Source organism: Populus alba, chromosome 6, assembly GCF_005239225.2.
Source record: "Populus alba chromosome 6, ASM523922v2, whole genome shotgun sequence".
Taxonomy (NCBI): Eukaryota; Viridiplantae; Streptophyta; class Magnoliopsida; order Malpighiales; family Salicaceae; genus Populus; species Populus alba.
Window position 1 is genome coordinate 14,109,539 of NC_133289.1, and position 26,234 is coordinate 14,135,772.

At 28.5% G+C, this 26,234-nt stretch overlaps 2 protein-coding genes across 3 annotated transcripts; one reads left to right on the top strand and one right to left on the bottom strand.

The window, feature by feature from the left end:
* Positions 1-9,229: 9,229 nt before the first annotated feature.
* On the top strand, positions 9,230-10,202 carry LOC118047996 (uncharacterized). The gene has a single exon (XM_035057502.2). The coding sequence runs from the start codon at positions 9,280-9,282 to the stop codon at positions 10,132-10,134; it is 855 nt and encodes a 284-aa protein (XP_034913393.1). The 5' UTR covers positions 9,230-9,279; the 3' UTR covers positions 10,135-10,202.
* Positions 10,203-17,928: 7,726 nt separating this feature from the next.
* Positions 17,929-23,275, bottom strand: LOC118047929 (probable sulfate transporter 3.5). Of its 2 annotated transcripts, none has more exons than XM_035057377.2 (12): positions 22,881-23,275; positions 22,569-22,776; positions 22,323-22,494; positions 22,040-22,105; positions 20,749-20,862; positions 20,525-20,641; positions 20,308-20,434; positions 19,996-20,198; positions 19,643-19,833; positions 19,470-19,540; positions 19,286-19,362; positions 17,929-18,318 (listed from the first exon to the last, which is right to left on the bottom strand). In XM_035057377.2, exons 1-12 carry the CDS (start codon positions 23,197-23,199, stop codon positions 18,139-18,141), a joined length of 1,845 nt encoding a protein of 614 aa, XP_034913268.1. In that variant the 5' UTR covers positions 23,200-23,275; the 3' UTR covers positions 17,929-18,138. The 2 variants fall into 2 exon arrangements, with proteins under 2 accessions (XP_034913268.1, XP_034913267.1); XM_035057376.2 differs by having other exon boundaries at positions 19,912-20,198; positions 22,881-23,274.
* Positions 23,276-26,234: the final 2,959 nt, after the last annotated feature.

The following is a 26,234-nucleotide window of genomic DNA, read 5'->3' on the forward strand; positions in this document are numbered from 1 at the left end:
GAGACATGAAAAAATCAATTGAGACATGAAGATCTCATAGTAAAGATCTTATTGGAAATATATAGATCTCGCTATGAAGATTTCATTCAGAGATAAGCAGTTGTGGAGACTTGGAGAGGATCCCAGATTTTATTCGGAGATAAACAATTATGAAGACTTAGAGAGGATCCCTGATCCTTTTAAAGATTAGCGATCATGAAGACCTAGAAAAGGATTCATGATCTTTTTGGAAATAAATGGTCACATAAACCTACAAAGGCTAAATTACCTACAATGAAGAGGTTAGTTACTCTCTTATGTATATGTGTTTCTAAGTTGTTAGCTTTGTAAAGAACTTTTTGGGTGATATGTGAAATGAGAATGAACTAGTTTTTGTTTACTTTCCACATACAACACTACTAATAAACTTATGAAAGCTTTAGGATTAGATTGGGCATTCCATATGGTTAAAGTGTGTGGGTTTAAATATAAGTTTTGTTTTTCAAATTGATTGTTCCTACAAAACAAGTCCCTAGTCAAAATATGGGACTTTCCGATGCTTAAATCAATAAATATAGGAGGCGTAATAATGTACGAGAAAAAGAAATAAAATGAAGATTGTAGGGAGTGTGTGATTGAATAAACTGGTGTTAAACTCTTGAATGAGCTTAAATGGCTTTTTATGACCATGTGTGGCCTTGAGTAATGATGGAGTGGCCTGGAATGGATATGAGTGGCCATGATTGACTAAAGGTGGCCTTGAATTAGCTATGACTAGCCATGAACGACCATGATTTTTGTGGTCTCTTATATGAAATTTTGTTCTGAGTGGTGTTTTTGAATGAATTGTTGAATGTCTGAAATGAACTTGTGGTTGTCAAATCTTCTTGACTTACCTAGTGACTTGAGTTATTTATACACCCTGGTTACTTGAACTTGTCTCGTGGAGAGTGAAGAGAAATGAATGCTGCTCATGGAAGGTTAATGTTTGTCATTGGTTCTAGTGGGTTGTCGCATCATTGCTAGAGATGTGGGTGGTCAGTTAGTGCCTTTGAGGTGATATATACCAGGAAATGACTCTTTACAAGGAAAACTTGTGTGTTCCAAAAACATCACTGAGTGGTTTGAAGGTGTGTGCCAATTAATGGTGTGTTGCTCTCAATCTGATTTTTTAAAACTTGAAAATACATTGAGATGTGTGCTCAGCGCATGGGTATTGAACAATGTAATATGAGTCATGTATACACCAAAATAGCTAACTATTCGAGCTAGGCTTGAAGGACAGGAAATTTAGCTCAATGACTAGGATTATTTTTATTTTTATTATTGCTAATTTTTGTTAACTATCACCATTAACTATAACTAAAGAAGATGGGCCTTTTACTGTGGATTGCAATGTGCAATCCACAATGAAAAAGCTGATGTTTTTAGTTATAAGTTTTTTTTTTTGTTTTTTTTAATTAAATTTTTTTGTTTTATTTAGTTCGTTAAATTTTTTGTTTTATAAAAAAAAATTTATTTAGTTATCACACTCTCATGACACGGATTCCAAGTTTGACAGATTAACTTGGTTTGGCGGGTTAACCTAGTTGATTCAAATTTCTTTTCTTTTTCTTAATTAGTTTTTTTCCTTCTAATTTTATCTTTTAATATCGATTTGATTGAGAACTAAACTTCATGATTTGTTTTATTTAATTTTCATTAGATTATCATGATCTCATGAGAGGATTTTACTGTACCCCTCCTCGCAAAGCACTATTCATTAGAATAGTGCTTTGCTTTGTTTTTTTTTTTCTTTGTTTTTTTTTCTTTTCAATTAATCTTTTTTTTTATTATTCTTTAATATTAAATTTATTTTATATGTATTTATCACATTTTCATGACGCGACTTTGCAGCCAAACCCACATACAAGGCTCTTGGGTCTAGCGTTACAGCCAAACCCACTTAAACTTGGGTCATGTAAGTTTAATATTATTATTAATATTAAAAATATTATTATTATTATTATTATTATTATTATTATTATTATTATTGCTAATATAAAAATTAATAAATTTGAAAAAAAATATTATTTGTTATAGGTTTTTTTTTTGTTTTTTTCTTTTTAATTAATCTTTTTTTTTGTTTGATTTAGTTTGTTCATATTTTTTTTTTCTACTTAGTTATCAAACTCTCATGATAAGGATTCCATGTTTGATGAGCTAACCTGATTTGACGAGTTAATACAGTTAATTCAAATTTTATTTCTTTTTTTTTAAAAATTAGTTTTTTCTTTCAATTTCATCTTTTAATATTGATTTGATTGAGAATTAAACTTTATGATTTGTTTTGTTTACTTTTCATTAGATTATCATGATCTCATGAGAGGATTTTATTGTACCCCTCCTCGTAAAGCACTATTTATTGGAATAGTGCTTTGCTTTTTCCCCCCTGTTTGATTATTTTTTTTTAATTTCATTCTTTAATATTATATTTTTTTCTCTAATTATTCATCACACTTTCATGATGCGACTTTACAGTCAGACTCACATCCAAGGTTTTTAGGTCTGGTGTTGCAGCCGGACCCAAGGCTCTTGGGTCTGGCGTTGTAGGTAGATCCACTTAAACTTGGATCATGCAAGTTTAATATTATTATTTGTATTATAAATATTATTATTTTTATTATAATGAATATTTCTAATATAATAATTGATAAATTTTAAAAAAAATATTATTAATATTGAAAAGCAACCATAGATTTGATTTCTTAGGTAAAATTAAAAACTATAAGAACTTGGGTCAGACATTTTTAATATTATTATAAATATTATTATTGTTATTGTTATTAATATAATTATTAATAAATTTGAAAAAAAAATTATTACTATTGAAAAAAAAACCATAGATTTGATTTGAAAGGTAAAATTAAAAATTGTTCTTGTTGTTGTTATCATCATTGTCATCGTTATTATTCCTATTATTATTATTATGATTATTAGTGTTATTTTTTTATTATTAAATTTGAAAAAAAAATTATTACTATTAAAGAAAAACTATAAATTTAATTTGAAGTGATTAAAAACTATAAGAGTTTGGGTCAAACAAGTTTAATATTATTATTATAAATATTATTATTTTTTATTATTATTATGGGAACTAGAACCTAGAAACTTGGGTTTGGCTGGGCGTCAGACCAAGTTTATAATCATTAGTATTATTCTTATTATTTTTGTTGTTATTATTATTGTTATCATTAATATTTTTTGAAAAAAAAAATATTATTAATATCAAAAAAAACCATAAATTTGATTTCAATGGATAAAATACTATAAGAGCTTAGCCCAAACAAATTTAATATTATTATTAATATTAGAAATATTATTATTTATATTAGAAATATTATTATAAATATTACTTTTAGATCAAGCGTTCCAATCACACTCAAAACTCTTGGGTTTAGCTTTGCAAATATATCTAACAATCTCTACTAAGTGCTCTCATATATAATATATATCAACAACATATCGCATACCACCCCCCTAGTCCATTACTAAGTGCCCATACGTCTAACTGGGACATGCAGGACAGATCTTTTTGTTAACAATATTATTTCTGTGACCTAAGAGGGAAGTTACCAAGGTTAAAGGACTTGGAAAGATAATTATGGTGAATTAACAATTTTGACACATGTTATCAGCCAAATGTAAAAAGACAAGCACACATAAAGAGGGACATGCACAAGCCCGAATTAATCAGAGGTCAATTAAATTTGTCAAACACCAAGTCCAATCGAAATTTTCAGAGCCTTTCTAGTCATAACCACAGCAAGAGGAGGCTCAAGAAATCAAAGTCAATGCAGTCGTTTCCTGTTGTCACTGAGCTGATTTCGTACTTCGACAAGCTGAATCCAAATTGCCCAAAACTGTCTGTTAGCTTTCGGTGCCTTTGATGTGTTTTTGTGCTGTTGGAAACTTCTCAGGCTTAGAGATGCTCTTGGCATACAAAGAGGATTAAGCCGTTGACAGGGATGGGAGTCCTCTCTTTAGATTCATTTTCTAGATGCAGCCAAGGACTTAGAGCACTTGATTTGTCTTTTGCGCAGTGAAAAAAGCTCAGGCCAGACAATAGCATGTCGACAAAGCAATACAATCTAACTTAGATTTAAACATAAAGAATGCCATTTTTCAGCAAGAAACATGGAAAAGGTGACGATGCTACCTTTGTCATCCTCCCTGAATCTCACATTTCAAAACTCTCTCTCTTCCTTCCCACCCACAATTTCTCCTCTCCTTTTATGTTTGAATTTTGAGAGGAGGATTCTGGGTTCCTCTCTTGATGCCTTTTGTTTTCTTTTGCAATTGCAAGATTTACCAAATATATGATCTGATGGAATGAACGTGGAATCTGTCTGAATAATGAATACATACAGAGCAGGTGATATAAAGTGTACAAAGCAAATTATAAGTACTGCTTCGCATGCACAACGCCCCTTTTCAAACCTTGACAGATAAATTTATCTACAAAAAGGAAAGAAAGGAATTGACCTAACTAAGCCTTACATGTCAAAGCTATCAGTCCTGGTGGAAGAAAACGAAAAGAAAGATAAAACGCGCTACTCCTCCAGCTCCATGGTAGTTGTAATTAAGATATTATAAAACAGCAGGTTGAACATAATTAATTGACATACTTCCCACGCTAAGCTGTAGATTAGACTAAAAGATTTTTAAACATAAGAAAAAAAAAAAAAAAGGATAAAAAAAAGAGAGAGAAGGTGTGCAAGTAGAATCTGTCTTTTTTAAAAAAAAAAAAAAAATTAAGATGATATTTTTTAAAAAATATTAAAATAACGATGTATTTGATCAACTTGATTAACTCATCAAACTCAATAGTTTCAATAATTTTTTTTATTTAATTATATGATATAAAATTAAAGACCAATTCAAAATAAAATAAAAAAATATTCAGGATAAAATTAAAAAAAAAATTAAAAAAAAACTCAATATTAAAGAATAATTTTTTAAAAATAAAAAGCTATACAGAGTGCGTAGGGCTGGGTAGTCCAATGCATTAGGGTCTTAATAAAAAAGCTCAGGCTTGCATGCTTAGTGACACTATCCAAGAAAAGATTGAGAGAAAAAAAAAAGCTATACAAAGTGTGCAGGCCTGGGTGGTCTAGTATAATTATATCTATTGTTTTAGATTTACTCTATTAAGCATAACTCTAATATTATTATTGGATTAAGCTAAGATTTAACAAAGAATTTCCAAACTTATTGTTCAGATTTTAAAAGAAAAACATAGCAAAGAAGACCAAAGTTAAAAAAAAAAAAATGTTGAAAAAAAAAACCAAGTTAGCCCGAGTTAATGATTAACCCATACCATGGAAAACCCTATAGAAACAAACACAAGAAAATCACAAAGCTCAATGACTAATAATTTAATGCTAAAAGGATAAAATTGAAAACAAAATCAAATTTAAAAAGGCCATCAAGGAAAAACCCTGAGTTAACCCGGGTTAACTTGTGATATGAAATCGAGAAAACGCAATAAAAAAAAGGTGAAACAAATAATGAAGTGCAAAGCCTAATAACCAAAGTGTCAAATGATAAACTTAAAAAAAAATATTAATTTTTAATGAAAGGACAAAAACAAACAAATTTAAATTGAATTCGAGTCATGAGTCTGAAATTACCTCGTAGAAAGGTAAATACAAAAAAAATAACATAGTATAACTTTCAATCACAAAACAATTTAAATCCAAACAATGATGATCGAATCTGATATAAAAAAATAATAATTAGAGACTAAATTAAAAAACAAAATAAATTAAGAAAATGATAAAAAATAGTAATTAAAAGAAAAGGACTAGAATTGGATAAAAAAACTAAATAAAAAAAAATAACAATCAAAAGAATTCAGATCAAAATTAAATAAAAAAATAAATGCAATAAAATGACTAGTGAAGAAATTGAAAAAAAAAATCAAGGAAATGATAAAAAAAAAAAAAAAAAAAACAATAAAAAGAATAAGAATCAAATTGGATATAAAAATCAAATTAAATAAAATTCTCATGAAGGAAATTAAAAAAAAATCTAAAAATAAAAAAAGTATTAAAAATAAAAAAAATAATAATAAAAAAAATAAAGATCAAAATTAATAGAAATATAAATTAAAGGACACATTTGTAATTTCGGAGTGGTTGGTGTGAATTTCAAGATTAAATTTGAGAAAAAGGAGTATGATGGAGGCAAATTGTGCCACCGCATCATGCACGCTCAAAGCTATTGGAAATTTTTAAACTTGAAGGGTAATCTTGTAACTTTAATGTATAAACAAAAGGAAAAGACAGAATTCACTTTGTGCAATTCTTTTTTCTTTTTATTTGTTTTTAAGGATATTAGAGTAATTATAGTGTGCAAATAATTTTAAAAAGACAAAAGCTATTGATCGAAAAACATCTATTTTTTTTTTAACTTTTAATGGTAACAAAATAATTTAACTATGCTGAAAAAAGTATACTGATCGATTTATCCCCAAGTAATCTTGTAATGCTCAAATGGATCTCTGTGAAAACATGATTTTACTTTCAACTATAAACTTTGTAAGTTTTGATAAAAAGAGCAAAAATACTAATAATTATTTTTTTTTATCTAATATATCTATTAATTCTATTATATTCCAACTCCAACACTTTTAATTGTTCGTAGTGTGTTTTTTTTTATTCTAAAAGTAAAATCTCATGTGATAAAATATATATGAGAGCTTTTAGTGATCTATCTTAATTAATTTTGGTGTTAATAAAAAGGATCATTAATTTTTTTTAATAATTCAATATTTATATATTCTTAATATATTTTATTTTAATTCCATTAACAATATTTAAAATTTGGATTTTATAAGAAGTTTTTATTTTTTGTGTTATCTCTAAACAATTACTAGGACTATCGCAAATTCTTGTATGAAATACAAACACACTACAATTTACATAGAACACTTTTAAAGGCTCTAAGGTATTTACCTTTTTATATACTTGGCTTCGTGTTTTCTGAGTTCATATTTAAAATTTTCTTTTAATCTATGTTTTGTTTTTATATTTAAAATAAAATAATATTATATTTTAGGAAACTTATATTTACTAGACTGAAAATAAAAAGAAATATTATCATACTCTAATACAATATCATATAATTTTTTTACCATGACACCAGTTTTATTTGTGAAGAAAAATGATAGAACTCATAAACTTTGTATTAGCTGATTGAGCTCATTTAGATTTAGTATAGGATTGAAATAGGATATCTGATTGAATTGAAACAGAAGTTAATTTAAATATATTTATAACTATTTAATTAAAAAATATAAAAATTAAATAAATAATATATTTTATTTTAAAAAAAATACATGAACTGACAAATTGAAAGAACAGGTAGGTATGCATTCGTGATTCATTATCAGCTTGCCTAATTCTCCTATTTGAATTTCGAATACCAAAAGATTCCCGCAAAAGTGCTATCCTATTTTTTTTTTCGGGTACCCTACTCTCTCTCTCTCTCTCTCTTTCATATATATATATATATATATATATATATATATATATATATATATATATATATGAAAGAAAAACTGTTAATGGGTTTGTTGGGATTTTCCTGACTAACATATATTGGGTAAGTTTGCTTTCATAGTACTTTTTTATTGTCATAGAAATTAGTTTATAAAATATTTTTTTATTTTAAAATAATATATTTTTTATTTTATATTTTTTTTATACCATCATATTAAAAAGATTTGAAAATACATATAAAAAATTTAATTTGAAGTAAAGAAAAAAATTAAAATAAAAATTAATTTTTTTCAAAAAGACTTTTGAAACACAAAAATAAATGAGATCTAAATCAGGTTGTTCATGATCGTTTCTTTATTAGTACTTGTTTGTATAATGAAAAATGATTTCGTTTATTGTTGAAAAAGTTAGTCAATGAGCATTTTTCAGTAAAAAAAAAATTAACAAGTAATTTTTTTTTTTATTTTGGACAAAAAATATTTTCTAGAAGTTTTTTTTTAAAAATTAAAAAATGTCTAATTATTTGTTAATTATATCAAACTTTTTTTTTAATCTTTTTATGGCTATATATTTTGTTTCAATTTTTTTTTCTTTAATTTTATCTTTGAAATTTGATTTAGTTTGATTTTTATACAAAGTTTAATCTTTATTTTTTTATTGTTATTTATTTTTCTCTTATCATTTTTTTTCATTTATATTCTTTATCTATCAGGTTTGATCTCTATTCTTTTAATTATTATTTATTTTATTTTAAACAATTTATGAAATTGAATTATTTTTTGCAATTTCATCCTCTTTTAATTTGCCTATGTATTAGATTTGGTTTCAATTCTTTTTATTCCTACTTTTTTTTATTTAAAATAATTTATAAAATTATTTTTTTTCAATTTAATTATTTTTAATTTTTTTATCTATCAAATTTAATCCATATTTTAAAAAAATGATTAAGAAAAAAATAAAAAATTATTTTTCAGCTTATTTTTTATGACATAGCTAAACACTAAAAAAATATTTTTTAACTTATTTTTCATGACACCATCAAATAAAAAAATAACCCACTTTTAAAAAAGTTCATTTTCTATAGAAATTATTTTCCAAAAAAAATTACTTTATAGCGAAAATAAGCAATGATTAAGTGAGGTTTTTTTTTTTTAAAAAAAATAATGAAGTTAATAATTACAAAGATTAAGCTTATGATCTTAATTTCATAAGAAAATATTATTTTAAAAAATCTATTCTCCTAAATATATTATGATGTGAAAGATAAATTCTTAAAATTCATGGACAAGAAAAAAGTAGAATTCAATCATAAAATACCTTTTATGGTGAGTTAAAAAAAAAAAAGTGCACAAAAGCTATTTTTTCTTGTTTTTTATGGCTTTTTTTTGAACGTTCAACCTCTAGGAAGTCCATTTCAAAATAAAGTGTTGATGGAGTAATTTATATATAATATAATAATTTATTAATCATGCATGATGAAAAAAAATGTAATAATTAAATAATGATTGATTTGAGGTCGTCTCCTCTATCAAATTTTTTCCAAGTCCAAGAATGAAAAGACGAAAAGATTCATTTATGAGTACGCTAAAACCCCTAATTATTTTTGTCCTAAATAATAATATAATAATAAACTTTCATTTTCGGCTTCTCATGTATTTATATCTCAACCATCCTTAGCTTATACAACCACTCCCTTCATAAGCCTATATCCCTCTCCCTCTCTCTGCTTCTTCTGCAATATTTCTCTCTTTCTCTAATGGAAAACCGATTCAGGTTGCGAATCTCTCGCATGTTTCGTGGCTCATGTCGGACCCGAAACTTATCGGACGTGGTTGAAAAAGCTGTGTTTTTGCCTCAAAACCATAAAAACTTCCACTTGAACGACCATTTACCTCCCAAGGCTCGACCTTTCTCTTCTATTTGCATACGCAAATGCCCTGAAGCAACAAACCAAGCCATCAATCCCTCTATCATCTCCAGGAAAAAACTATCACACCGTTATCCTCCTGCTTCCCCCATTTTTCCTATGAATCCATTCTATAAAGAATTGGGTTTCAAAGAGAAAACGAAGGGTTGTAGCTCAATTAGAAACAGGAGTAAAAAGAAGAAGAAGAACATCACCAACAAAAAAGACCAGATGAGTTTGTTTAGCTCATCTTCACAAGACAGTGCATGTTTTGGAGGTCGCTATTATTGGTTCAGCAGCGAAGATGAAAACAAGAGAGAGGATGATGAGTCGGACACTCTTTTCTCTTCAAGAAGTCTTTCTTCAGAATCATCCGGATCTCTCAGGCACCCTTCTTCTCGCCGCAGAAAGTACACTTCTCGGAGGAGAAGGGCAAAAGTGAAGAGTTCTCAAGTGGGTGTTTTGCCATTAGATGGAAAAGTGAAGGACAGCTTTGCAGTGGTGAAGAGTTCTAGTGATCCTTATAACGATTTTAGAAAATCAATGGTTGAGATGATTGTTGAGAAGCAGATATTTGCAGCTAAGGATCTCGAACAGCTGTTGCAGTGTTTCTTGTCTTTGAACTCTTATCATCATCATGGGATCATTGTTGAGGTTTTTATGGAGATTTGGGAGGCTTTGTTCTCTAATTGGACTGCTTCTTGATTTTCTTCTATCTTTGTTTTAAAACATGTAGTTTAGAGTTCTAACTCTGATAAACTGTGTTAAATTAATAGAATAGTTTTCCATTAATTCCCATATGTTGTCCATTGTCATTTTTCTCTTTCTTTCTCTGTTATTTTCTCGATGATCATGCCTGCTCCACTCACTTTTCTTGACGGCTTCTTTCTTTCTTTCTTACTGTAAAACTTGACATCCACTAAGTGTCATTTTCTTAAAAAAAAAAAAAAAAAAAAAAAAAAAAACAGTTAGGTGAAAAAAAAGTTAACGGGGACATATAAAAGGTGACAAACCAAGTCTTTGATATCGTTTCCTTAACTTTCAGAGAGGTGCTTTAGACTTGAAAGATGGGATAGCAACTTTTCTGATACGAACGAAAATGGAGTTAAAATAATTCAAAAGTTGTCTCGGACTTTCGGATTTCTTTTCCAATTAATACACCAAAAAGAATAGAAAGAAAATAGAGAAGCCTATATACTATAGTTTCACCTACAGAAGAAAAGAGAGTGAGGGAGCTGTTTTATTATGGAGAAAATATGCTCCATTAGCTTTTCTAAGCAACAATATCACATCAAGCTCTTTTCATCAATTAATTATTCGGTTCAGCATCCTATATAAGCTTATTTCTTTGTTGATTGTTTTTGGTCAATGTATATAATTAATTATCAGAAATTCTGGGAACAATTTCCTGTTAAATGAGGTTGAGGATTGGATTCTTTCTTGTCTCCGTTGTTGAATCCACCAGACCAAGAAAAAAAGAAGAAAAAAGAACTGTTAGGACGTAGGAGAACTTCCATGGTAAGTTCGAAAACGAAGAAGAAGATTTATTTACAAGAACTGCCACATGATATGTACGAGACCAAATGCCTCACTCTCTTTCAAGAAGAAAATAAATTCTACCCTACTAGTACTAATCATTTACAGGACTACAAAACCTGGATGATTCCATCTAAATATTTTCTCTATTAAATTAAAAAAAGAGAGACAAAAATAAACAATAAGGTCATATTAATTATTTATGTCATTTGAAATGATGAAGCAATAGGGTTGGCATGATGCCCGCGGACAAAGAACCAAGTTTTGAATTTTTAGGTAATAAAAGGGACAGTTTTTGGTAGCTAAACACATAAAAAGAGACAAGTGTTAGGTACATCTATTTCTTGTTGTATTATTAACCGAATCAAATTAATTAATGGGATTCATTTGTTTCCATTATTACATGGTAACACAGGCAAGACAAAGCAAACACAGCCCCCCACCACCCTAACATCGAACAGAACAGACTTTTAGTTCTTGCGTGGTGTCCGTCCAAAACCTTAAACCTTGTTTTTCAAAAAACCGAAGAGAAGTTGTTGTGATGGGGGCTAGCTAGGCTGCTTAATTAGCAGTGCTGTGGCATTCCTAAAAAGACTGAAAACTGATATGTCGGATGCATATAATTTTCTGTGAGCACTCGTACGTTCATTAATTTCAAACAACGGTTGTACATAGCTTAAGAAATAAAATATGAGAGAGGCCATAGTGGACGGAGATATAACAGAGAGAATGTGAGCCAAAACCATGCAAGAGCAGGAAGTGGGTTGCAGTGATGTAGCTTTTAGTGGGAGTAGTCTCTGGATTTGATAACAATGTCACGTCAGATTTGGTTCTTAGCTCGGTACACTCTGTTCCAATGGTAAATGAGTTCGAAAGCCTTTTGTAACATAGCCACTGATCATGGCAGTGGCTATGTTTTTTTTTTTTTTTTTTTTTTTTTTTTTTTTTGTTGTGATTCATAGAACCACAGACTGGCGGCCTATATAGGTGAGCAGATATACAATCGACACTGACAATCCAATTGTGGTCTTGGGTTTTCTTGGCCCTATTTCCTAGAGCCGAGTACTCCACAGGATGTCGAGATATGCAAAGCCTCTAAAGAGCAGAAGTTAAATGTGCTAATCTAGTTTGGAGTCTTCATGATGATCTCGGATGAAGCTTAAATTCAATTTCTAGTTTGCTGCTAGTCGACCAACAACATATACATCAATCAAGATTAAATTATTTCCAAACGATTTTAAGGATGCATCCCTGCATGCGTACAGAAACCTGATACATTAAATTGTTTTTAATAAACAGCTGAGAAGGGATACTCTGTAAAACCAACAAAAAAAAGCTAAAGATCAAGGGTAGGATTGTAATTACTAGTACAAGAAAAATATAAATAAATACTTGGCTTCCTAACAAAAATCAAGTTGGCCAGTCGCTTGAGGGAGAAAGAAAGAGAGAAAAATTGAAGCAAATTTGTGGGAAATTCATACTAAAAAAAAGTACAAAAGAGAGATAAATAAAAGGATCAAAGAGGGATTAGGAAGGCATCAAACAAGAAAATTGAAGAATACCATATTTAATAGCTTCCAAATAAAAATGTTGAAATAATTGGTCTTTGAGTAAAATATTAGATTTATTGGTATCTAATTAAGATTTTCGAAACTATTGGTTTTTAAATGAGAATGTCGGAATAACTAGTAGAATAACTAGCATTCGAGTGAGATGTTGAATTAATTGGTATCTAGTTAGGATTACCAAAAACTAGTGTATTCCAAATGAGAATGCCAAAATAAACAATAGATATAAGAATTGTAATGAATATGGGTAACCAAATTAGGGATTACAAGATCATTTAATACTTGAAATGAATGACCAAACAAATTAACTATGAAATAAAATAGTCAATTTATATAACCATTCAAGTAGGATGGATGGATGGAAAAGAAGAAATTAGTGCAAGATTTTATTTAATTCATTGTTGAATTATTAGGACAAAAAAGAAAGTAATAGAGATGAAAATGAATTCTTAAAAAGAGAGACTAATTAAGATTGAATAAAATTATAGTAAATATTAATGCACTCTAATGTTAATTTCTTCTTTAAAACCTTTACAAGATCATCAAGAATGCATTTTTAATACTGCTTTCCTATTCTAGGTAATAAGAAAGATATGTATTTAATTTATTAGTTATGGATGATGTATTGTACTACTTTAAATACTTCCTTTTGGCATGTAAATTAGAATTTATGGACTTTAATGTTTTATTAGATAAGAACTTGAAATTTAAAATAGTGAATATGTTTTATTATATGTTCTTCCATATTGTTTAAATTATCTTATCATTTTGTTAATATACTAAATTGATTAGGTTGAAACGATGTGGTGAGTATCTTGGGATTATTGATGAGATGAAAATTCTAGATAAGTTGAATTAATGTTTAATATTGGATTGATTAAATCGCTTCGATGTCGACACTTGGGATAATGATATATTAGGGAAAAAAAATCTCTTGTTTTGAGAAATCATCATTTGACATGTTGATTATAAGTAGAAAGATTTGGAATCGTTATAATTGGTATAAGAGCTTTTGCCTGATTTAATAGACTTTAAATGATGATTTGAAGTTTATTAAATCTATTTTTGTGAAAATTACAATGTAGCTCTTTCATATGATTGGAGTAAATTGATAAACATTAAGGAAAGAAGACCAAATTACCATAAACACAGGGCACAAAAAGATAATTTTCTTAATATATATATATATATATATATATATATATATATATATATATTTGTTATATTTTAAACACATAAAAAAATCTAAATTTATAACTTCACTTTATAATTGAATTTCAATTTATAATTATGAATATATAGTAATAAAAAATAATTATTAACGAAAAAATTTTAAAATATTAGGATGCTATTGTTCTTTAATATTATACAATATACTAAAAGAGATCAATTTTTTTGTGTCACTTTTCACCTCTTACATAACAATGTGGATTGGAGCAACAATTTTTTTTCACTTTGGTCCTCTAACTTTTATTTTTTGCAATTTAGCTTTTTTAAGCCAAAATTAGCACCCAATTGCATATTTTTTTAGGAAGAAGGTTGAATTGAATGATAGGGTACTAAAGTGAAAAAAACGAGTAGAATAAGTGGTGGATTTGAAATTTTTTTATAAAAGCTCATTTTAGTCCCTCATAGTTTTTAGTTATTAGGTAACCATTCCCTTTAATTTTCAAAAAAATCAATTTTGGTACTAAACTTTATTTATTTTTTTTTTCAGTCTTTTTTTTAGTGGGAGAAGAGAAGGAGTTGTCGGATTCTAGTGTACAGAGAGAAAATGGTCGTTGGTGACAATTATAGCTACCAAAATAGTCTATTTTGGTGTCAAATAATTTCATATGATGAGGGGAGTACACATAAAGCATTTTTTTTTTCTTTACCTTGAAAGTGTCTAAAAAAATTATCTGAGTTTAAGAAGATTTTGGGTTTCAAGTTGATTTACATTTGAGATTTTTTTAATGTAAAATAACATGTTGAAAAATTCTGCATGTTCAATTTTTGTTATTATGTTTTGATATTTTAGATTTGATCTTTATTCTTATGATTTTTTTTTTTACCCTTTTATGTTGGATTCATGGTTTTTTGTTTTTGTTTGCTTTCTGGGTCACTATCTTGATAACATGTGCAACCTCTTTTAGTTATTAAAATTTAAAATTTTCTTACTCATTTTAAAACTTTGATATCACATGAATGAAGAGACTAATTTGTCTTGTTGTATAACGTGGACAATTTATCTAGTTATATAACTAGTTGTGAACCTAGCTTTTGCCCAATAGATATATTCTTATAAGGCATATAGAATTATTGACAACACTCTTTCAATCACAAAAAAGAAGAAAAATAGATAATAAAAGGTATTGACTAAAATTGCATGGCTTGTATTTGCAGAGGTTGTTCGTTTTTGTTGTTAAAATCATGTTTCATAATTTTTTAATTTTTTTTTGTTTGAAATTATTATTTTTTAGTGTTTTTGCATCATTTTGATGTGCTGATATCAAAAATAATTTTGAAAAATTAAAAAAAAAATTATTTTCATGCATTTCTGATCAAATAATACTTTAAAAATCAATCATTGCCACATGTCCAAACACTACCGCAAGACATAACACACCACATATATGGGTTGTTTTGTGGTTACATATTTTACTTGTCAATGATTTCTTGGGAAAGAAATTAATCAAGACCATGAAGTATGTGTGGGGGTATACTGGAGCAAAAATAAAAGTTCCATGAAAAATAATAAATTTTTTAAAAAATAAAAATATATTATTTAATGTATTTCCGAGCAAAATATATTTTCAAAAGCAACAACTACCACACTCTTAAATACTACTACAAGACATAACTCCACCACGGCTAGGATATAACATGCCACGACTAAGGCTGTTTTGTGGTTATATATTTTACTTTTCAATGATTTCCTAGGAAACAAATTAATCAAGACCATGAAGTATGTGTAGGGGTATACTAGAACAAAAATAAAATTCCTTGAAAATTAATCAATTTTTTAAAATTGAAAAAACATTATTTTCATGTATTTTCAAACAAAAAACAATTTGAAAAGTAACTGCTATCACCATTCCAAACACTACTGCAAGATATAACACACAACAACTAAGAAATAACATATCATAGCTAGGGTTGTTTTGTGGTTACATATTTTACTTGTCAACAATTTCCTGGGAATGAAATTAATCAAGACCATGAAGTATGTGTGGCAGAAATACTTGTATACTGGAACAAAAATAAAATATCTTAGAAAATTAATTATTTTTTAAAAATAAAAAAAATTATTTTCATGTATTTTTGAGCGAAAAACACTTTGAAAATCAACTACTATTACACTCTCAAACACTCTCACAAGGCACACACCACGACTAAAGTTGTTTTGTGGTTGCATATTTTACTTATCAACAATTTCCTAGGAAAGAAATTAATCAAGACCATGAAGTATGTATGGTGGAAATACAAGGGTATACTGGAACAAAAAATAAAAGATCTTTGAAAATTAATTATTTTTTAAAATAATTTTTAAGAAATAAAAAATATTTTTTCATGAATTTTCGTGTGAAAAACATTTTGAAAAGTAAATATTATCATACTTCCAAACACTATCCCAAGACAAAACACACCATAGATAAAACTATTCTGTAATTACATAGTGTACTTGTCAATGATTTCCTGGAAAGAAATTAATCAAGACCATGAAATATTAAAAACTTATCATCATCATCAATAAATTAAAGAGTTTAGACAAAATTAGGATAACATATAAACCCTAGCTAAATTCAAATGTTTATACTTATCATTATCATTGAATAAACAGTAATATTAAAAACTAATTTAATATTATTATATATAATAATTTAATATCTTAAACAAATTCGATGTAGCATAAAAAAAATATATTTTTTAAAATAAATCCTACTAATACATTTATTATTTATTTTATAGGATTCTCAATATTTTTTATATTAATTCATATAAAATAATAAATCAAGTTTAGCATATTTTTTAATATATTGCAGAAGTTATATTTGTCACAAAACTATATGTTACTTTCTTAATTAGTACTTGGAAAAGGGTTTAAAATTATCATAGATCCCTTTACCATATGAATTTGATCATATTACCCTCTCCATGTTAAAAAAAGGGTAAAATTGAAATTCTCCGTAGTATGAATTTGGCCATTTTTAGCTTATTTTTAATGAAATTCTGACACATGTCAATATCTATTGGCTAGAAATTGTCCAACTGACATCATTCCTTCTAAAATGATCAAATTCATATGGCTGATGGGTATTATACCTTTTTTTTTTTTTTTTTTTTATGTAAAGAAGTTGATCTGACCAAATTAATATAGTAAAAGGATGTTTGGTGATTATAGATCATTTTATTTTATAATAAATTAGTTAAAATTATAAATTAAGTTTTGGGATATTTTGAAAATATATTATATATAATGAATAAATATTTATCACAATATTAATTTTTACTCATATGAGGAAATAAGATTCTAACGTATTGTTTTCCTCTCATGAAAAATTAAGTGATCCTAGCTCGACAGATTAATTTGGAACCAAGATAATTGAAAACTTTGGTTGGATTTTAAATGGACAAAACTTGAGCTTGCAATTAATCCGATCAAACTTGAGCCCAGGTGACCCACCCACCATATGACTTAGGTGAGACCCAGCTTTATATATATAAAATAAATCCTAAAAAACATACAATTAATTTATGAAATATATAGCTCATATAATTGTTTTTTTATAGGATACATTTATATTTATTGTTTCTTAACCTTTTTAATGTAAGAAAGTTATATATAAAATCTATATCCACATGAAATGTTTTTTAATTTTTTGATATGAAATAAACTATATAACTTATATTCAAATAAATTATTTCTTAAATTTTTGATATAAAATAACAATATTATACTATACATCATGTTCTTTTTATATATATTCTACATTCAAAATATACTGGTTGGTTGACATATGCTAATCATCTGGATGATCTTCTAATGACTCTATATTTTTTTTAAGGATTAGTATATATATTAAAATTAATGATTAGATTATAATACTGAAAAAATTAAAGTTTAAATATCTCAAATTAACTAAGTGAATTAATATAATCTTAAGTGCATATGATTTTAACCTAAAGATAAAAAGTCTTCACACCACGAAGACATGATATTTAAGATAACACTTTGAGATACTTAGTTATTTTAGTAAATTAATTTCTTCTCCAAGAGATTTGACCTTTATCTGATTATTGTTTAATCATATTCAATTTCATAATTATAGATCTAATGTCCATATATAGTTTGGAATTCTTTCATTACAATAAATGTTACGTCATTTAATAAATCAAAATTAGGGAAAAAAAATTAATATCTCAAGCATCACATGTTTATTTATTGACACAACAAGGTCAAGGTGTCGTATTTTAGGTGAAAGGTATGTTTCTTCGACATATTACATCAGGCACCCAAAAAAAAAAAAGAAGAAAAAAAAGAAAAAAAAAGTAGTAGGAGAACCTATGGGCTAACTAGACGTTTCACTTGTCCACCAATTGCAGGTTCGGTAGGCTGACAGCCCTAAGCAACGCCCGAACGTTGTTCTTCGAACCCTTGCTTTTCTGTAGTGACTGAAAAGTCATAACTTGCTTCAACTGCATCTTCCATGCACAAAAATATGGATTCCTTCCCGATCTTATCTACGAATTTTGATTTCATCATTTTCTCCAAAACCTCTAGCCTGGGGTTTACAATTTTCATCTGCCATAAACAATTAAGGGATATACTTATTTAATTTTCCAGCAAAAAAAAACAAATAAATAAGTAAATAAAAAGAGGATGTATTTTAAAAGCAAGTTTTAAAAAGTGATTTTAAAAGCAAGTTTTATAATAAAAAAATTATTAATATTTTTTACGGGAAAAAAATTAATATGATAAAATCATATAAAAATATATTAAAAAAATCATGTTGAATATTTTATTTAGAGTGCATTTCAATAAAAATCTAAAAACAATAAAAAAAAAATATTACAGAAAGAGACCACACGCTTGTGCCTAAAAGATTGGCCCTGACTACTAGGCTTAACATAGAAAAGGCTCAACACACGTGGGCCTATAAGGCCAGACCTGTACACCTATCTTTTTTTTTTTTTTTTTTTTTTTTAATGTTTATAGGTGAAAAACGATTTTTTAAAAAATATAAGATGACGACATATCACCTCCTAATTTAGATTCTGGCAAAAGGAGCAGTTGTTGGAAAGTCAAGTCAGAGATTTTTTGGACTAAGAACCCAACTTTAAGCTATTTTTATCTAAAAACAAGTAATAAACACACTAAAAATCTTAATAAACTAATTGTTAACCTTAAAATACTCTTAAATCAGTCCAAAAAAAATTAATCAAACAAATAAATTATTTTTTTAACATCAATCTCCTTTTTTTCAATGAAATGAAAATTTAAAAAAGATCTCAATGATACTCTTCTTATTAAGAGGAACCCATTAATAAATATCAGTTTTTTTAGTAACTGAAATGTAGTTATTTATCTATTTTTTCTCTCATCTCAAATTTCAAGGAGTGAAATATAAAATCATTGAAGCTCAGGACTAGGGATCAAAAAGTAAAAACTTCATAGACTAAATTGTAGTTTTTCAACAGCACACACAGCACCAAGGCCTGCATGAACTATACAAGAAAGAGCAAAAAGCGTCCTCTTAATGTAATTTTACCTTAATGTGTTTGACTTCTAACATTCTGAGCACTTCAGCTAAAGTTTCGATTCCTGTCGTGTCAATGGATGTAACTCCTGTTGCAGCAGTATTTATAATTTTGGATCAGCATTGACATGGAGTCGTCAAATTTGGAATGTAGCACTAGCTAGGTTGAGGCTGCACGCAAATTAATTAACCTTACCCGTCAAATCTAGCAAAACATGCTTCACAGCTTTCCCATTACCCTCGTCATTTCGAATCCACCGGAGAATCCTATTCACATACAATTAATTAGTCACTAATTAAAATGCTGCGCACGTGTGTGATGCCGAAGATTATTTCTTCTTCTTACGAAAGCATGTCAAGTGTGATTACCTCTCTCTTATATAGTTGCCATTTGCATAATAAATAGGAGAACCAAGTTGTATAGCAAGAATTCCAGGGGGGCCTGAGGCTTCTGCATACTGTTCGGTGTCGCGGTACAAGGTTGAGTCTGGCAATTTTCCAAGCTTACAAGCAGCAGGTCTGGCCACATATAGAAGTGCCCTCAACAAAGCAAGCCCAACCTGAAATCGAAGAATGGAAAATTAGCTGTTAATTTCCTGTGATATGTAAAGATATACCGGTGGGTTGAAAATCCTTACTGATATCATGAGTCCCATATCCATGGATATGAACGCAACACCAAAAAAAGCAGCTAAGCAAATGCAGAAATCAAACTTGTCAACCTTGAACAAGTGATAAGCCTCCTCATATTTGATGAGGCCTAACATCGCAGACATGATAATGGCAGATAGAGCAACGAGAGGGGTATAGCTAAAGAGAGGAGCCAAGAACAGGAGAGTGAGCATCATGCCAATAGCCATTACTAAGTTCGACGCTGCTGTCTTACACCCAGAATTGTAATTCACTGCAGTTTTTGAGAAGGGTCCTGCAAATTAAAGCACTGCTCATATGAAAAATGCTCTACTAAGTCTTTCTTTTCTACTTTCATTTCTCAAACAAACCAAGAACTAAAGAACACGCATATGCATAGATACCAGTGGTCAAGTAGCATGAAAAGCAAGACCCGACAATGTTCATGAAACCAAAAGCTACCATCTCCTTGTTTCCATCAACTTGTTCATTATTCATTATGGCAAAGCTTCTTCCAATTGCAATCCCTTCCTGCAATAAGTATCGTTTTATATAGTTCGCTCTCGATTAATAATAATATACGGTTTTCGTAAATGAGTAAAAGAAATTTAGCGAGCTTACAGCCAAAGCAATTACGCCAGTAATGATTCCAGCTTTCAAAGTGGAGGGCAGATACTCAGCGTCAAAATTCAAGTATTTGATGCTTATCGGATTTAACCCTTTATGCAGGTTCCCAACCTAATTAGTGATGGAACACAGACAAGAGGGAAGTCGTAAGCATGTACATATATTTGACAAGAACTAATTAGACATGGTTTTTGTAAGTAAGAAATAAGTCAATTTACAGTTTGGATGCTGTATTTTCTGTCACGAGTAAAGTAGGCTAACAAGCAGCCAAGTACAACGACCACCATCGGAGCCATAGCTGAGACCCAAAATAGCTTGGGTTTTCTTTGACTCTGAAAATCCGCCATTTTAAAAATGTTATTAGAATTAGCACAGTAAGAATTAGAATACTCTCAGCCGCAATCTCATGCATGCAGGTACCATAATGAGATAAAGTACACACGCCCCGATAAAACAACAATCGATCGACTAGTGTGCATAGGAGCGCATATGCACAGCTCCTTCTGTATAGCTTCCTCTTCCTCTCCTTACATGTTCATGTTGGTTTCAATATGTCATGGGCCTATTTTTCTGATTATCATTTCATGTAGAAAATTAAGGTTTAATTATATCTATTGGATTCACTCTCTCTCAAACTAGTGATGTCATAATACATACTTATACATATCATGTTAGTTTAATTTTAACTCCTTTTAATTAAATGAAGAGCTAAGATCGATGCTTGGGTGATTTTATCTAATTACTTAAATGATTTTCTCTTTTATATTTTAATTTAATCTTCCCTTTCATAAACTACCAAAATTCATGCATATCCTATAATTAATAAGGGTATGCTTGGTGTTGTTCTGCTTTGTTGTAATGTATTGGGTGGTTTATTGCTGTACTATAAAATAAAAATAATGTTTAGTCATTGATTATTATAATACATGTGTAAGTATATAAAGTAGTTAAATAATATTTGGTTGAATTTTTATTTTTATTATAATTTTTAGATATAAAACAACCAATAAGTAAATGTTTTACATTTTTTTTTGTTTTGCTTGTCCGTCAATTGAAATTAAGTTTCTCTTTAGAGATTTTTGATGGTTCAATCATGATGTTGATCCCAGAATTTGAACCCGAGAAATCAAGAAAGAGAGTAAACCTCTTTGATCCCATAATAATAATACTTGGATTCATGGTTTACAACTTCTTAACCTTATATGAAAAACAGGGATGTTTTGTGATTAAAAATAATGAAAAAAAAATCCCATTTTTTTTTTTTTTTTTATAAATAAAACTCAAAATAAGCAGTTTAGCTTTCGATTGTTAAAGCTAGAGAAAAGAGAGGGAACAAAGTATGATGTCAACAAGTGTTCAAAAACTACTTTTACATGGAAAGCAACCACTTTAATAATAATACGAAATAGCCGACCTCGCCATCAATTTTGTTAGTGCAGACACAAGACTTGATAATACATGCATGACATCATATGTTGATGTCATATTAATGGAGAGTGCACCACTCACCAGATAGCGGGTGAACAGCAGGAAAACAAGGAAGGCCATGCCGACAACCGCGGTTTCCCATTTCCACTAAAAAGGACCAAAAGAAAAAAAAAAAAAAAAAACCATTAGCCTATGTAAAGTTGGAATAGAATCTTTTCATGGATATTGATGAAGTGATAGTTATAACCAGATTGGATGATCCAAAATATATCACCCTTTTATGCCAAATGTTTTCCACTCTTAGAACAACAAGAAAGAAAGAAGGAAAGAACGTTTTAATTTGTTAATCTTCTGCAGTGCAAACCTCATTCCTATTTTTGAAAACTGCATGCAAAACAGAAACCACATCTGTTTTGGTGGTGAAATGGCTCACTCCAAGCAAGCCCTTCAATTGCTGTAGGCAGATAATAATCGCTGTGCCTCCCATGAAACCAGTGATTGTGGAATGCGACAAGAAATCCACCAGAATCCCCAGTCTGCACGTATTCAACTCAGCGATCAAATAAAGAATTATACAATGTTTTGAGTGCATTATCTGTTTTAAACTCGCCTTAGAAATCCTAGAGCAGCCTGAAAAACTCCAGTTATGAAAGCGGCCGTGAAAACTAAGTGGAGGTACAATGTTGGGTCATCTTTGGATGATACTTTGGATCCAATTGTATCTGCTATGAGCAATGAGCACGCAGCTACCGTCCCCACCGCCACATGTTTCGAACTCCCGAGAATCGCATAAACTAAAGCAGGCACAAAGCTCGAGTCTGCAACCAGAATCATGAAAGAAATCAATAAACCTCGTTTATGATTTTAGATACAAAAGAGATAATTACAGCAGCAGACGGCCGGAAACAGTGAGATTACTTACACAGGCCAATGATTGGAGGGATTTCAGCGAGTTTGGCATAGCTGATTCCTTGAGGAATGGCAAGGGTGGTAATGGTGATACCAGCAAGAAGGTCGAACCTAAACATCTTAAGATTGTATTGAGGCAGCCATTCAAAGATTGGAACGAAATATTGAAGGGTTTTCTTGGCCTTGCCGAGAGGCTTCTCATTCTTGAATTGTCTAAAAGGGTCGTCGGGGAAGAAGGTCTCTTTACATTTTGATTTCAATGTTGTCCCGAACTTTCTCGGGGAGTTGAAATTCACCTGGCTAGGATTCATGCTTGAATTGTGTGTGGGCATACGAAGAATATTATGGAGCAAGTAAATACATGGGCTGACTACTCCAATTTAGGTGGGGAGCGCTAATCAAAAGGTGTGCTTATCCTTTATATAGATAGATGGATAAAGATGCTAGTAATAAAAATAGAAGGCTTTTTCTAATATGTGCCTTGAGGGTAAAACGTTCGTTAAAGTCAAAAATAACATTTTATTAAGATAAAGATAATGCGACTTTTTCAGATATCGTCGTTATCTATTAACAAAAAGGAAAACAAATTACCAAATAAACTAGAGAGAGCAAATGTTCTTCGCTGTCACAGTGCACCCAAATAAACTAAAACAAGTGTTCATTGTTGTCATGGTGCTCTTTTGCCAGGTTTTTCTAAGCATTCAACAACTGGTTGTAAATGTGGATATCCGACGTCTTCACCAAGATATATATTACCCAGTTTTTATATTTTTTAAGTAGCAAATTAACCAGTATAATAATACCTGTTTTTCTTACTAGGTTAAAACCCAAAAGCTTTAATGGATTTCCAATTAATTAAATTTCACGTTATTAATTGATTTTTAAATTAATTGGTTTAAACTCATAAAAATGGTGATATTACACACACATCAACATTATTATTTAATTATGCTACATAATTAAAAAGTGACAAGCATATATAAATATTTTCATAAAAGATCAAAAGTTCTTACGAATTACCAAATGTATAGATTTTTACCACATCAACTATCAATGTAAAGAAAAAAAAAAAACCATAGTTTGCATGTCTTGGCTTATCAGCATATTTTGAATTAAACTAATTAGCTTTTAACATAATTTGCATGTGTCCAGCTACTAGAGACAAGAGGTTGTTTTTTATGATAATTTTTTATGTGAGTTAAATTCATTGTGGGATGGGAAATAAATATTTTGTATTATTAAAAAGAAAAAAAAGAACTATATATTAACCATTCTGCGATCACTTGCAAGAATATTGCTCAATGAATGTTTAGAGGAAAAACACTCTTCAACCATTCGATTAAATCCAAATATTGCAATGTCTAGCTAGGTTGATGAGAACTGTTTTTCTGTAAGAAATGTAGAGTAAATTGTAAATTAGTTTCTCCAGTTGTGCCAATTGAATTAAATAGTTGATTTTGTTTTTAAAACTAATAATTTAGTCATTGGTTGATTTTATATTATTTTATTAAAACAAATCCTCTTTTATCATCAATCTTTTCTTGTTATTTACTTCTTTTTTCCCTTTTCTACTTTTGAAATAAAAATTAAAATAAATTGAAAAGAGGGAAAATTAAGTATCAAGTTAGAAAAAGATTTGAAAACATATATAGGAACTAATTAATTACTTCTTAAAACTGAGGGACTATTTAATTCATTTTGCAAAACCAGAGGAACTAATTTATAATTTACTCAAGTGATGTAGGATAACAATTTAATGTTTGATGGGGAGGGAATTTCTCAAAATAAGAAATTTCATGTTTGATTTCTCCTCTCAGATTTCTTGTTTCTCTTTTTTTCAAAAAAAAAAAAAAAACACTTCTTTGGAAAATGGTCTATCTTTTGAATAGGAATTTTAACTAGTTAAAATCTTTGAAATTTTAAAATAATTATCTATTTGACAATAAAGGGATCAATAAAGTTTCTAAAAAGATGTGGCGGGTTTGGTGTGTTAAGCCACGAAACTTAAGTTTATCTAATAAGTCATTATTTTAATATTAAAAAATATATATCATATTGATATTTTTTAAAGTCAAACTTTTTTTTTTTAACAATTGTTTATATTATTTTTAAATCTGTTAAGTCGATTGGGTCATATTAAAACAACTCTCACGAGGTTAATTTTAAATTAGAGCCAGACAAAAAATTAAATTGTGAGAATTCAGAGTTGACTCAGTAATTTGGGTTTAATAACAATATCAAGTAATTCATTGGGTTTTGGATTTTTTTTTAAGTTTTAAATTTTTTTAATCCAACTTGCAGCGTAACGCAAGCCATAAAGCTACTTATATCTAAAAATAATATTACAATCATGGAAATATTTTTAAAAGTAGAACTCATCTTATAATTAAAACCCCAAATCAAAAGTTTTGTTCTATCAAAGCTATTCATATTCATAATTTAAACTATATTTTTTTTATCATCTCAATATTATTTTATATGCACCTATCCATTCAAACTACATTTCAAACTATATAAATTAAAAATTTATACCCAAAACATAAATATGAGAATGTACGAAAACAATTAAAAATATTTATATATAATACATCTTGTGTTCTTAATGCATAATCAATTTAAATTCTTAATTTACTTTAGATTTTTGAATGAGATACTATAACCATATATCAAATAATTTTTTTATTATAAAGGACTTAAGTTTTTTTTATAATTTTAAAATTATTTAATTTAAAAATAATATGGATGCAAAACACTACATAATTCAAATTATTCTATTAGAAATTTTTAAACAAATTAAGAGATGAACTGAAATAGTATTAGAGATGTATAGATACACTTTTATTTGTCTCTTACTTCTTCAAAAACAAATTGTAAAATACACTTAAATTAAAGATTACAGCACAAGCTTTCAATTAAACAAGTAAAAATATTTAACAATAAGCATTTGTAATTAATTTGTTCATTTAAAAAAATTAAAGTTTTAATTTCTCTTTCTGCAAATTATCATTCATTTTTTTTTTCTTATTTGAGTGTGATAATGTACTTGTGGAATCAGTTTTTTTTTTTTTTTTTTTAAAGCACAACAATATGTGATTGGTTAATAATTCACATTAGCTATTTGATCCATGTTCCGCCGCATGTTTAATATTTTCTTAATAGAAAATTAAACATGCAAGGTTTTTCAACATGTTTTTTTTAAATAAAAAAATATTAAGTGTAAATAAAAAAGATTATGAACACATTTAATTAAAAAAATCAAGAACCATCTATGTCAATAGAAAAAAACTAGTGATAACTAAATACATATATAGAAAAGTCAAGAGACGAATGCAAATCAAGATATTTAATATCATAACACAGACTATTT